This window comes from Sinocyclocheilus rhinocerous, unplaced genomic scaffold (genome assembly GCF_001515625.1).
Source record: "Sinocyclocheilus rhinocerous isolate Xijiao unplaced genomic scaffold, SAMN03320098_v1.1 scaffold1294, whole genome shotgun sequence".
NCBI lineage: Eukaryota > Metazoa > Chordata > Actinopteri > Cypriniformes > Cyprinidae > Sinocyclocheilus > Sinocyclocheilus rhinocerous.
Genome location: NW_015656157.1, coordinates 476293 through 489734, shown reverse-complemented (window position 1 = coordinate 489734; position 13442 = coordinate 476293). Strand labels below are relative to the sequence as shown.

At 38.5% G+C, this 13442-nt stretch overlaps 2 protein-coding genes across 4 annotated transcripts in view; one reads left to right on the top strand and one right to left on the bottom strand.

The window, feature by feature from the left end:
- LOC107719550 (chromatin assembly factor 1 subunit A-like) overlaps positions 1–7851 on the bottom strand; it is a 21329-nt gene extending 13478 nt beyond the window's left edge. Inside the window, exons 1-10 of one of the 2 annotated variants that reach the window (XM_016526988.1) lie at positions 7492–7851; positions 6550–6597; positions 4733–5096; positions 4393–4669; positions 4249–4296; positions 3720–3964; positions 3559–3619; positions 3390–3458; positions 2950–3164; positions 2648–2819 (exon numbers count right to left, since the gene is read on the bottom strand). In XM_016526988.1, the coding sequence (XP_016382474.1) occupies positions 2648–2819; positions 2950–3164; positions 3390–3458; positions 3559–3619; positions 3720–3964; positions 4249–4296; positions 4393–4669; positions 4733–5096; positions 6550–6597; positions 7492–7546 (1554 nt within the window). In that variant the 5' untranslated portion in view covers positions 7547–7851. Of the gene's footprint in view, positions 1–2647; positions 2820–2949; positions 3165–3389; positions 3459–3558; positions 3620–3719; positions 3965–4248; positions 4297–4392; positions 5097–6549; positions 6598–7491 lie in introns of both variants that reach the window. The other variant, XM_016526987.1, reaches the window with a different exon arrangement.
- Positions 7852–8964: 1113 nt separating this feature from the next.
- Positions 8965–13410, top strand: LOC107719549 (secretory carrier-associated membrane protein 4-like). Of its 2 annotated transcripts, none has more exons than XM_016526985.1 (7): positions 8965–9047; positions 9465–9559; positions 9687–9815; positions 9927–10083; positions 10162–10263; positions 11192–11309; positions 11402–13410. In XM_016526985.1, exons 2-7 carry the CDS (start codon positions 9553–9555, stop codon positions 11582–11584), a joined length of 696 nt encoding a protein of 231 aa, XP_016382471.1. In that variant the 5' UTR covers positions 8965–9047; positions 9465–9552; the 3' UTR covers positions 11585–13410. The 2 variants fall into 2 exon arrangements, with proteins under 2 accessions (XP_016382471.1, XP_016382472.1); XM_016526986.1 differs by lacking the exon at positions 8965–9047 and adding an exon at positions 9088–9196.
- Positions 13411–13442: the final 32 nt, after the last annotated feature.

Below are 13442 nucleotides of genomic sequence, written 5' to 3'. Positions count from 1 at the left end.
CTTATTGCCTTAAGCCTTCTTTTGTTCCGCAGACGTTTTCCTCTTTTGTTTTTTATCCGCCATCTCTATCTTTCTGTCGCTTGGCTCAGCTAATGTCCGTCCAGTGCACTGAACGCTCTCTCCTCCACATCATGAGTAGACACGCGCCTTACTGCTGATTGGCTACAAGTTTGTTTTGCTATTCGACCCGAATCAGTTTTCTAAAGCATTTTTGAAAAATCGTTTACCCCACCTTTAAGTCATTTTTTCTAAAAGTGTGATGCAAGTCAAATTCTTGCATTTGGGTTGTTACCAAACAAATGAAATCAGTATCAACAAAATTGATCTTTGTAATGCAGAGGAAACACAGAAGCTGCATTAGAAGTGGCATTTAGATGTATTTACACACTGTTTAATGCAGCTCTGAGGGACATGGAATACTCTAACCTGCAGTTACAAATGCATAAATAATGTTTTCATATTTTAAACATAAAACATTGAAAACTGATGTTTGAAATCATTTTAAAAATGGAAAGGTACCTTAAATGTGAAATTAAAACTGCCAGTAGGTGGCAGCAAGTCACTGTTAATAAGTGAGTTGTTGCGATTGAACCGAATCATTTAAACTGTTGATTTATTCAGGAACGAAACACCGTCATGTTGCTCAGAGACGCATTATTGAACTGTTGTATAAAATCAGTATCACATTTGTAATCATGCTGACTTTGAGAAAAAAAACAGCACTTTTCGTGTGGTATTAACTATATGAAATGACATAAATATATACATTTTCTGCCCCATATCTTGAATTATGTGATAATTCTAAATGCATTTTAATAGACTGATTCATGCAGTGAAAGAACGCACTATAAATGCGCACGCGCACTAGTCTAACCTGCTAGACTTCATCATCTAATGTATGCGCGCACTCTGTAGGGGTTTTGTTTGCTTTTCGCGATATACTTGATAATATCAAATCGCACATCGTTAAAACAACAATTACGATATTATCGCAGCCCATACATATCGCACACCCCTATTCTGTTTAGATTTTTATAACGCATTGTCTTCTTATCGATCCACCAGTTCACATTTAAAGCTCTGTGTGTTTGCAGGGTAAAAACATGGGTAGATTTTTGCATTTGTCTGAACTCTGAACAAAACATCAGTTTTATTGAAAATGCTCATTCATTCTGAAAGCAGGTGGAGCGTTTGGTAGAAATATAACTGTTTCCCGGTATTGGCAGAACACAAAGCAGCACAGCACCGGACTTTGAACCTGCAGCGCTCGAACGAGCCGTTTTAGGTAGGTGTGGCTAACTCTTAACTTTTATAAAGAATATCTCTTTGGATTTGAGACTTTAGTCTTTACAACTTTACAGATCTTCTTTATGCACCAAGAGCTTGTAACACTCCAAAGAGAAAGGAAAAAATGAAATCGCATCATATGACCCCTTTAATGAAATCATAGCCTTTTGAAGTTTAATCGTGACATTCAGCATATCGCAATTCTGGTCTTTCCGTCCCCAAATTTAAGACCTCTTGAAATCATAATTAAGACTTTCTTGTACAATTTAAGACTTTTTAAGACTTTTTTTAAGACCCGCGGAAACCCTGCTGTTTATTTTATCTATGCTTGTAATGTGTATTTGTTCTTTTTTTTTTTTACTGACTGTTCACTTGCATTTAATCATGTTTTAACTTTTTTAGGCTACAGCTTTTGCTGTGGTATATGAAGAAGTACTTAAAGTGTACTTTAAGTAATAACTGGAAAGCCAAGTTACATTGATATAAAATAAGTGGCATTACTTTTTTCGTTTGTTTGTTCACATTGATGTTAAAATTACATTTTCTGATTTGTGACAATACTTTTTATGCAATACTAAAACACTGCTGGTCACTTTCAGAAGTTGTAGTGATGCTTTCTTTTCTAAGAAAGAATGTGAAACATATTGGTTATATAATTTTCATTTTTAAATATTTTAAAATATAATTTTAATTGATTTTACACACTTAAGTTAATATCATATCGCATATAGAAGATCGCATTATTTAACAAGGTATCGCATATCGCATTTTTCTTCAGTATCGCACAGCCCTAGTTCTTGCACACACCGAACGAGCGGTTATGAAACATGGAGGCTCTTCATGTCACGTCTTTTGCACGCTCAAGTTCATTATTTTAAATGTAGGTGTGACAAGCACACTCAAATAGAGATCGAAAGCTCAGCCAAGATGGACAAACAGCTGATCATAGCTGTACAGGTTTTTTTTTTCTTTTTTTCTCACCTTCATAAACATATCTAGTAGTATAGTTAATGCAAGGGATGGAAATCCATTTATCCTTGGCTGAATCTTCTTCATCTTCATGGATAACGCGGCTCATGATTGCCTAGCAACGGCATATCACTGGAGCGCGAGCTCCCAAGCGCTTTTGAAAAGAGAAGTGGCACGGCTGGCGTTTTCCATGAGTTTTTAGACACGACATGTGAACGGCCTCTAAATCGATTGCGGATGGTTTCATCATCTCAGGCGGATAAAAAAAAAGTGTAAGAGTATAAAATAATGAAAAGCAAAAATGTGTTACCAAATATACTTGGGTTGTACGCCCAGGTGAATTCTGTGTGTGGGAAGCACTGATTTCATTTGCACATTCTTGTGTTTTTACCTTGTCTTGTCTCAGTGGGCAGCGTGGAGAGATGCGAGTGCTCTTTTTACACCAGGTCCCCCAGTAAGCTGGACGATAGTTGTCATGGAATTGCAGTAGTTTCATGCGGCCATAACGGTGGCGGTCTGGGATGCCATCTGCCTTTTGGCTGTCAGTTATGACCACACAATCTCTAATAACAGAGAACAGACAAAACAAACAAAGAATAAGCCTTTCACATCCCTCTCATATAAACAGCAGCTGGTGTTCCGCACATTTATAAGTTCATGAGTATCTCAGCAACAGGTTTAATATGGCTTTACCTTACAGCACTGTGACTGGGCTGGGTTGGACCTGAACGACGAGGTTTGTGCCTTGTCCAGTCCTTTAGTCCATTTAGAGTGCTGTCAGGTTGGGCAAGATAACGGTCCAGCTCCTCTAGAACTGAGTCTTCATATTGTACTCGAGTCAGTGGTGCCAGAGACATGTTAGCTTTAATCTCAAAAGGAGCAAATTTCCCACAGGCAGACGCCAGTGTCTGAAACACAACAATACACAAAAAAAAGTTAGAAAAAGAAAACACAGCGTAAACAAAGCATGACAGCCATCACATTGGGAAAGATTTCTAGCTTTTAGATTTTTATCTTATCTGTTTGTCCAACAAGGACTCTTTCTCAAATGAATATCTTATGTAACATTTGTAAATGTTTCACACAAGTAGTTTGACACAAGTCTTTATTCCAGTGAATAATGTGACTCTTACCTTTGGTGCCAACTGGGTCTTGGGCTTCTGTAGAAAGCGTGTAATCTCAGCCTTCTCAGCTTTGATTCGCTAAACAGATGGACAAACTCAATGAGGACCTGAACAGTTCGCAAAACAATAACATCCAAATTTGAAGATCTCAGAAATAAAGATTGATAAAACCACTCACATCTTTCTCTTCCTTCAACCGTTTTTCCTCCTCTTTCTTTCTTTTCTCTCCCAGTTTGGCCCTAAATAGCATTTACAACAGATTTTAATACTCGCATCCTTCATAAAACTAAGAAAAAAATCAGTACAACTATTATTGTGATACTGTACTGAGACACTCACTCAATTTTCATTTGCCGCTGGTCTTCTTTAGCTCTTAGTTTCTCTGCCTTTTCCTTCTCCTCCCTCTCCTTTTTTTCTCGTCGCTCCTTTTCATCCTTCTCCTTCTTTTCTTTTTTCTCCCTCTCCTTCTCTTCCTTTAGCTTGCGGGCCTCCTTTTTCTTCCTTTCCTTGGCAGCTTTGGCCTCTTTTTTCTGGCGTTCTTTCTCTTCCTTTTGTCGCTGCTTCTCCTCCTGCTCTTGGACACTCTGAGGGACAATAAGAAAATAAAGAGCTATTCAAATGGAGTGCAGAATTCCACAGTGACAAGACTTTAAAAGTAAACAATCATTCCTTCTTGAACCCTTAAAAGTGCAAACATCCACATTGTGATCAAACTTGTTTGGGACTTCTGGAGGAGAAATAACCCACACTAGCTACTAAGATTTCAGCTTTGGGCTCATGCACCCAAACCTGAATCTCATATGCTCAGATTAACATTACACTAAAAATGCTGGGTTCTAAATGTGATAAAAAAAACATGGGATTTTACCTTAAGGGATCGTCTCTTCATTTTACTAGCTGCGTTTATCTGTGACGTCTGCAGAAAGGAAAGAGACTGATCAACAGGTTGAACTTAAAGGGTTGACCCCTTTAAGCAAAAAAAAAAAAGATAAATTGATTCATGTCTACTCACAGAGGCAGGGGTGGTGGGAGCGCTCTTGCTGGGCTCTGGTGAGCTCTCTACCACTGAGAGGGAGCTGGTAGACTCGGTCGACAGCTCAGACTCATTCCCGTGACTGACTTCAGTCTCCTGCTGCTCCTCTTCCTCAGTGTCAGACTCCTGAGCAATGTCCAGCAGTGGGAGGGCATCTTCGTCCTTCTCCGTCTCTTTTTTTGTCAGTGGGGTGGTTGGTTCTGTAGATTTTGTGGGATGTTCTGCATTCTTCGTTGTTTCTTCGCTAAGGGGGCAGGAGGCAGCACAAGATTTTGTTGCATGTTCTGCATCCTTTGTTGTTTCTTCGCTAAGGGGGCAGGTGGCAGCACAAGATTTTGTTGCATGTTCTGCATCCTTTGTTGTTTCTTCGCTAAGGGGGCAGGTGGCAGCAACTGGAGGTGCAGGCTGCTGTTTGACAGCATCATTTGAGTCTTCAGTAAGGTCTATTGTTTCAGGGCCAGAGCAGACCGGGGAATGCTTCCGCCTGCTCATGAAGCAATCAAGTGGTCCACGGCCATTAACCAGAGCTGGGCCACGGTGCAGCGGGGTGGAGGAACTGTCCCCATCATTTTCTCCATCCGACACACTGGTTTCAGAACACTTGGGGACAACAGGACCTTTGGTTCTTTTGGGCTCACCGCATTCCTTGGTTTCTGGGTTGAGCCTTTTGAAAGGTAGACGTGCTGTAAGGAGGCAATGCTGTTAAGTTATTCTGAAAAGATTATAAAACACTAGGCCTCATACATTTGCTGGCCATTATACACTGAACATCTGAGGATCTGTGTATGCTGTCTTGCAGTTTAGCAATAGTAGACTGCAATCATGCTGACTGATTTGAACATTAAGTCGAGGCTTTTAGATAAGAACAAAAGCACACTGCTGTGAAGGAACGAAAGGGGTGCGAAATGGAATGCAGCACAGTAATTGTTTTACCTCAATTATAATAATTGTTGGAAGTCAAAATCAAAATAAAATTTGATAAATCACACATCCCTACTGGATGGAATCTCAAAAGTGCATCCTAATTTGCATACTTGTGCACTATCCTATGCCATTCGTTTAGTATAGTGCAATTAATGGGTTCCCACCAAAAATAAAAGTGTATTTTAAATACATAAATAAAGTACCTATTTAGCTATAGGTACAAATGTAAGAGACATTATGCACTCAGTGGCCGCAGGTTCAATTACACAAGTGAAGGAGAAGAGCTATTAGACTTGATGGATGACAAAATAACCTTAAGAAACTCATACACTAGACTGGAGTGTACACGCATCATTTGGGATGCAACTTCAGTCTGCAACTAAACAAAAAACAAACAAAAAATTAATTTTCTGTGAAATCTGACAACTCTGACTGCCAAAATCTGCAGACTGGCTCTGACTTTTGTCAACTCCTCCAGACTGGGGCTAAAATCTGTTCAAAAGTCATGTACTGTATTAAAGCCTTTAGCAACAACCAGAAACAAAAGAATAGACTCATATTCAGAAAAAAAAATTATGTTTTTGAATAAACAAATATGACTAAGACAATTTGTTAAATACTATTAATTAGATTGGGCTTTAAGAATTCATTTTTTTCATAATTTACTTATTTTACATTATGGATAAACTGGAAAAATGTACTCTATCTTTTTAATCACCATCATCCAACAGTAAAGTAATATCACAATGGGAAAAGAAAACACTTAATAAAAAATTAAAGGTAAAAACCCAGTTGCATATTCATTTTAACAGGAATTGAGTCCAAAGGCAGTAACACTATAAGAATAACTTTATAAAACATATTTGGAAATTGTTTCATGTTTTTATCCTTATAATCAGCAGTAATGGTCATTTCATTGACGGCTCACTAAAAGGTTTGCGTGACCTGATATATCATAAGTGAGTCAATATAGTTTGAGACATACTCCATTAAGCACTTATGTGGACAATTTCCCAATCTACCTACAAACATATCCCATCCTAATGATGTTCAGGATTTTTAATAAAATAAGCTCCCAAGATTCCCCCCCAAAAATTAATGATTTAATAAACTGGGTCCTCAAGGCATGACTAAACATATGACTATCATATTTTTTTGAGTGGGGATGGTTTTCCATTTCTGACTAGAAATATTAACATTTAAGTTGTTTACCTTGAACAAGCTTCTTGCTGGTATTAGCTTTGCCCACACAATCCATGCCTGAAATATATAAAGAGTATGTTAAGGTCCAATCCTTCATCAGAAATACATATGCAAGCTATAAAAAAAATCAAATGGCATCAATCTGACATGATCTCTGACATTAAGATCAATACTTGACGCAAAACAGTACTCATTGTCAAACCACGCCTCGCCATAACAAAGGTAACGTAACTGCTAAGTTACCTCTGCATGCTAGTTAACTATTTAGTTGACAGTCACATCGAACCCAAAGATTGCATTTTCGAGTATAAATAGTAACTTTAACCTTTCTAAATATCAAAAAGCCCGCACATAAAACGCAGAAGCGCTTACAAACTTCCAAAGAAATAATGGAGGCCAACTACACGTATAATGTTTAGTTTGGATCTCCCGCCTTTCAGTGAAAGATGGTTTGTAGGCCTGTAGCGACTGAGTTTGGCTACTGAACCTGTGACTACGGAGACATTAAGTTCGTCCATTACAGTTAACCCAAGACTGAGGAACAAAGTAGTAGATTGAGCTCAGAACAACATAAACGGGCCTTATTTTGATAAACCCGCTTGAATACAGAAAAAAACAACCATTACACGTAATGAAAATCACATTTAGTGCGAGTAGAAAACAAGATTGTCAATCACAAATCTGAGCTCACCTGCTAACGTGCTAATTAAGAGCCAAAACCCTCGACAACCCCAAATGCTACTTTGAAAAGACATTGAAATGACATTTTTATCGTCTCTCAGAGCAAATGAACCAAACTAAAACGGTTTCATTACGTTAGTAATGTCCGGTAAAATGTGGAGTTTTTCCACGTTATTGGTCACCTATATGCGCTCTCTTACCATTATTATTCCCTATATATAGACTTTAATCACGCATTAAACCAGTTGTATTTCACATTAAACATCAAACCTCTTCGTGGTGTGGAGGCCAGAGGCTCTTCGGCCGCGAGCATCACGACCACCATCCGCGCGCCCTTCAACTCCTCGCGCTGGAAACGTTAAACGGAAACGGGCAGCGCTTTTTTGGACTCCGTACACAGCTCCTTAAGGCTAGTCATCGACTGCACGTCTTTTTCAGGTATAACATTAACGTGTCGACTGCGAATTTGATGGGTTTCTGTTACTTTTAGAGCGGTTGGTTCTGTTTTTTTCCCTGTTTAATCCCGGTCCAGCCGTTCCAAACCAGTCTCATCCCCGGCCAGACTCCCCTCGCGCTCCCCACTCAGAATTGGCGGGAGCCTGCTGCGGGACTGGATCGGAGTGTGCGATTGGCCAGCGGCGCGCCACGTCACATCAACGAAGAGTCACGTTATTGGCTGTCACGCTTGATTCTGCCTCGCAACACGTAGCGGTCAAAACCTGTGATTGGACAGTGAGTGTGATTCTCGAGTAGGATTGGTCAAATAAAAATAATAAGTTACAAAGTTATCCAGCTGCAGAACCGCAGCACCAGCAGTTTCAGAACCGCAGCCACAGAACCGGAAGTGAGGGGCGGAGTTATTGACAACGAGAGAGCACGGTGAGTATTCCGTAAAGAACCGGAAGTGAGGGGCGGAGTTATTGACAACGAGAGAGCATGGTGAGTAGTCTAATGTTTTTGCTATCATACGTTTAATAATTATCGTATATATTACGTTAAGCATTTATCTGCTAAGTACTTAATGTGTGCTTGGCTTTATTATCTTATATTGAAACTTGAATTTGTTTTCATACTTTATAGTAACGTTATATAACTTTTTTTTCTGTGGATGTTTCGATTAATTTTCGGATGCATGCTGTAAATGGGCCTTGTGGTGAAGTTTTGAAGACGTTTATTATCCAGCCAAACTGGTCAAATTAATGGTCATCTTCAAATCCACTTCAACATGCAGGTGTCTGTGGAGGTATGAATATTCTACTCTATTAAAAAATGTAAGCTCCGCCCCTCACTTCCGGTTCTGCGGTTGCGGTTCTGAAACTAGGTGCTGCGGGTCTGCAGCTGGATACTATTGTGGTTTGTTTTGGTAATTCGGTGTAGAGGGTTTCTGATGAGTGAAAATCATTTTTATGAATTGAAATGCGTTTTTTCCTAAATAAAACTTAAATAATTCCTGATTCTGAGGTGGGTTTTGAGAGTCTTGACACATTCAAGATTTATATTTTAACAGCAAACGTCAGTAATTCCGCATAAGACCGTGAATGATCCTTAATTCCAAAGTACGAAAATATTTACAAGCTTCTGCCAAAAATAACATAAAGGGGTCATATTCATACATTGCCACAAGGCAGGGAAACTGACCACACCTTTGATCATCTCGGAATGGGGCTTGTAGTCTTTAAGTTACAACTTCCGTCCGCTACGTGCAAAACAGGCCTCATTAGAACTACAATTCCCATAATGCACCAGAACGCTAGTCCGCCACGGGATTGCCAGAATTCAAAGCGGGCCGCAGACACTTCCCCATCAAACTATTTAGCGGTGCACAGGTATCGTATGATTAAGAATATGAGCCTGAGGTTTTATTGTATTATTAAAGCAGTCCTTTTTCTTTTAAGCACATGAATTAATTTGTCTAATTTGCGTAGACGTTGTATAGTTTGACCATTGCTTTTCTACTGCAGTTTTGTTTGACATGGTTAGCCGTATTATGTTTTCAAATATCATTAATACAGTGAAATATCTTTCATATGGAACTGTTATAAACAATAAGAACACATATTAAATACAAAATATGCATCTATGTTATTTAGAGACAACTGTTATGATCTAATGTTGCTTGCAGTGTTCAACAGTTATGTTTCATATTAATGTGATCACAACTTAAAGGCAAAAGCCTGATTATTTTTTTAAAATCTAATTTTAAGAATGTTTGCCTGTTTTTACGATATTTGTATTTCTTTTAGCACTTAAAACTTCAATTCATCAGTTCAGAGAGAGAAAAGTTCACTACCACCAGAAACATAAACATTAAACACTTTCTCAAAATCGAGAATGACAGGTAAATCAGGTGTGGTTGGCATATAAAATTTATGAATCTCACTGTTTTCAGTTGCTTTTTTCAATGGAAAATTGTTTATTGTTATTGCTGGGGTTAAAAATGATTCCTTTCCATTTTTGCCCGACAGATCGAGCAAACAACTTCCCCCCTCTGCCAAAGTTTATGCGCATAAAGCCATGTTTTTACCAGAACGTGGCTGAGGAAATTCCACAACCCTACCAGCAGCTTGTGCGTCGTGTTTACAATCTTTGGATGTGTGAGTAAAGAAATGTAAACTCTACTGGGAATAGTTTGGTTTCAGATTTACCAAAGCTGAAATTCCTAACTTTAACTGAAGCATCTAATGACTGACATTTCTATTTTTCAGTGTACTGTATCACACTATGTGTTAATGTGGTGGCCTGCATAGCCTGGTGGGCCGGCGGGGGCAAAGTGGACAACTTTGGGTTTGCGCTCCTCTGGCTGCTGGTTTTCAGCCCATGTAGCTACACCTGCTGGTTCAGGCCACTCTATAAAGCCTTCCGGTAAGGAACCCATTTTGGGAAAGGACAAATAGAGCTGAGGTTTTAATTTTTCACTTTAACCCGTTTTGTCTTTTTTAGGGCTGATAGTTCCTTCAACTTCATGGCATTCTTCTTCATTTTCTTTCTGCAATGTGTTCTTGCCTTCATCCAGAGTCTTGGAATATCAGGTTGGGGTGCTTGGTGAGTAACATTCAAATGTTAAGATATTCAATATTTAATATGAGCATTGGTGGAGGGACATCTGATTGGCTTCCCCAGGTGCCACCCAAAAATGTCATTTGCTACTGGCGGTTTGGTGATTGACATTTCATTTCACCTCTTGAAAAGAAGTATTTATTTTGCCATGCAGTGTGGCACGCTGTTAATTTACGTTAACATTGACTGTTAAGAGAATATTAACGTTGTTTGCAAGAACAGGTTTAAAGGGGGTCACACGCTGTACAGGGATAAATATGGAAAAAATACTATGGAAGTCAATGGCTACCAGCAACCGTTTGGTTACCAGCATTCTTCAAAATATCTTCTTTGTGCTCAACAGAAAAAAGAAACTCATACAGGTTTGGAACAAGATATTATAGATTAGATTGCCCTTATTCTTTCCGTTTGCGCCGTTTTTACAGCAAAACTCATCCTTTTTTCATTTTTGAAGTGAACTTTTTGTCTGTATGGTGACTAGATTTTGGTCCGTCGCCTTGAATTTGAGAATACCACATAGCACACCGTTGCAGTCTATCAGTCGTATAATGCATGGCAATGGTAACAAAATCTATGAAAGTAAAAAAAACATGCTCAGACAAATCCAAATTAAACCCTGCGACTCGTGACGACACATTGATGTCCTAAGACACTAAACGATCGGTTTGTGCCAGAAACCGAACAGTATTTATATCATATTTTACCTCTAATACACCAATATGTCCAACTGCTTTGAGTGCGCGCACGGCATCCGGTGCGTGAGGTGTGTACGCGCTCTGGCGTAGTTTTTCTTTTCTGATCAAATAACCACATAAAAAATCTTACTGACTTCTTTCTGTTGATTGAGCTTAACTCAATAAATTCAGTCTTTGTGTGGGTATTTTAATACTTCCATATTTTTCTCTTTTCGCAGTGGCTGGATTGCCACAGTGATGTTTTTCGGCACGAATGTAGCCTCGGCTATATTCATGCTCATCTCTACTCTGCTCTTTACCATAGATACAGTTCTAATGGTGTTCATTCTCATCAAGGTATGATTTGCATATACACACGACCCTTAATGAATAAACCCTTAAATCAAAATGAAAGAGCAATGTGTGACATCACTCCTGTCCCCTAATAGGTTCATCGACTGTATCGCGGTGGAGGAGGCAGTTTTCAGCAGGCACAGGAAGAATGGAGCACGGGCGCTTGGAAAAGTGGCCCTGTGAGGGAAGCTGGATTCAACGCCATCTCTGAAACCGGCCCCAGCCTGCCCCAGTATCCAGCCGCTGTGCCCAATTACCCAGAGAGCGGACCCTGGTGATACTTTTTCTGAAAGAGTACCACTGGTTGTCTTAACATTAAAGGGGCAGTTTGCAGTGGGACGTTACCCTTTATTTTGTGCCGAGAAAACAGATCGCGGACTTGTGAATAGTTGCTTTGCATTTGTACAATGTTTAAAAAAAATTTTTTTATACATATATATAGCAAAAAGATCTAATGTTAAATCACTCCTTAAAAAATGTGTATAAACCTAAATAGTTTGTTCAAGTTAATATTTTGAACACTTTAATGTGAATGATGATCAAAAATGTGTCAAACCACAAATCGCCACCCAGGAGGTTAAATAACCAAGCCAAATAAGCAAACTGCTCCTTTAAAGACTCTCAACACATATTACTCTCAAACTGACAGGAAAACGGTGGACCATTAGTATAAAAATAGCAAAAAAAGGACACTGTTAAGTTGATGAATTCATCTCAGTTCATCTGAGCCTTGACTTTTCTTATTCCATTGACTTGCTTGAGAATGAAATCAGAATAGTTGCATATCAAATCACTGAATCATGTAGAATACATATGCATATACTGTATATGACTGTATTCCGTACAATCACATTACCGTTTTAGGGAAAGTGATTTTTTTTTAGAGGAAAAAGCATGTCAAAACTTTTTTCAAAATCATGGCAGCTTTTCTATTTACCTCAAGAAATGTCCACATCAGTGCTTCTGCAATTCATTTCAAACTGTGGTTAATTATTCGTTCAGACTTTCAAGATCCACAAGCATGAATTAGATGTCTTTGTAAATGGTATGATTTGCATATGACACACCCTTTTTAAACCTCAACACAGCGTTGCAGATTTTTTTAAAGATCTATGACTGAGAATGTTTCTTGCAAACACATCTTGTGCCTGCTTTCTTTTCTGTTTAAAGCTTTTCACATCTTCGAAATGAAGACCGCCTTAATTCTTCATGCAAATTAAGCATGTGTGAACCAATAGCTTTCAAGTTTCCCTCAAGTGCTACAACTCTATTGGTGGATGTGGCTACATCCTGTGCTGTTATTAATAATGGCTTCTAAATATGTATTACTTTGCATTTAATCCTTGTATCATTTCAGTAATCATTGTGCTTCGTATTGTGTTTACAAATGTGGTTGGCAGGAGGCACTCAATATGAACATGTGACTTGATCTTTATTAGTTTTCGTTTAAGATCTCCCTCCACCGAGCCAAAGGAGGCTGATTTTGAAATGTTCCATGACTGGCCTTGTGTAGCCAAAGTATTTAACAATCCTGTATCTAAAATGTGACCAGACTGGCTCTCTAACGAAGTTTATTTCAATAAAAACATTCCTTTTCAGATGGAAGTTGCTTACATTTTAGTTGCTCCTTGCTTCTGAATATGCATACTTTCTAAATATATTTTAGTAGGCAAAATTAATAGTATGTCCAAAGTCATAGTATTAATTGAGGTGAAACAGAGAGAGAATAGACGTAGTTAAGAAATGTGTACTTGAGTACAACGCCGGGTCATGGCACCAAAAAATACTGACTTGCATGCTCTGTACTCTACTGAGAGAGTGAATGTCGCAAAGAGCTTCCCTAACAAATGTAATAGCTACTCAGTATGTGATTTTGGATGCAGCTACTAATTGGTAGGATGTTTACCTTAGTTTTTTCTTGATAGGGCAGCAGATGTATCTACATTTTCTAAAAAAGCTATGTTAAGAGAACATTCACAGGTTGTCTTGACAAACCTTGCTTTTCTACTTAATGTATAAATTCCTTTGAATTTCAATTAGTTTTAATTCTACTTGCATTGCATTTTAAACTAATTTTGCAAAAAAAAAAAGTTTTTTTATTTTATTTTATTATTAATAAAAATAAATAGGTATAAA

What these genes read in the sequence shown, in the direction of transcription:
- LOC107719549 (XM_016526985.1), top strand. An exon ending in CCACTCTATAAAGCCTTCCG is followed by an intron (nt 10,084 to 10,161) that starts GTAAGGAACCCA and finishes TGTCTTTTTTAG; the next exon opens with GGCTGATAGTTCCTTCAACT. An exon ending in ATATCAGGTTGGGGTGCTTG is followed by an intron (nt 10,264 to 11,191) that starts GTGAGTAACATT and finishes CTCTTTTCGCAG; the next exon opens with TGGCTGGATTGCCACAGTGA.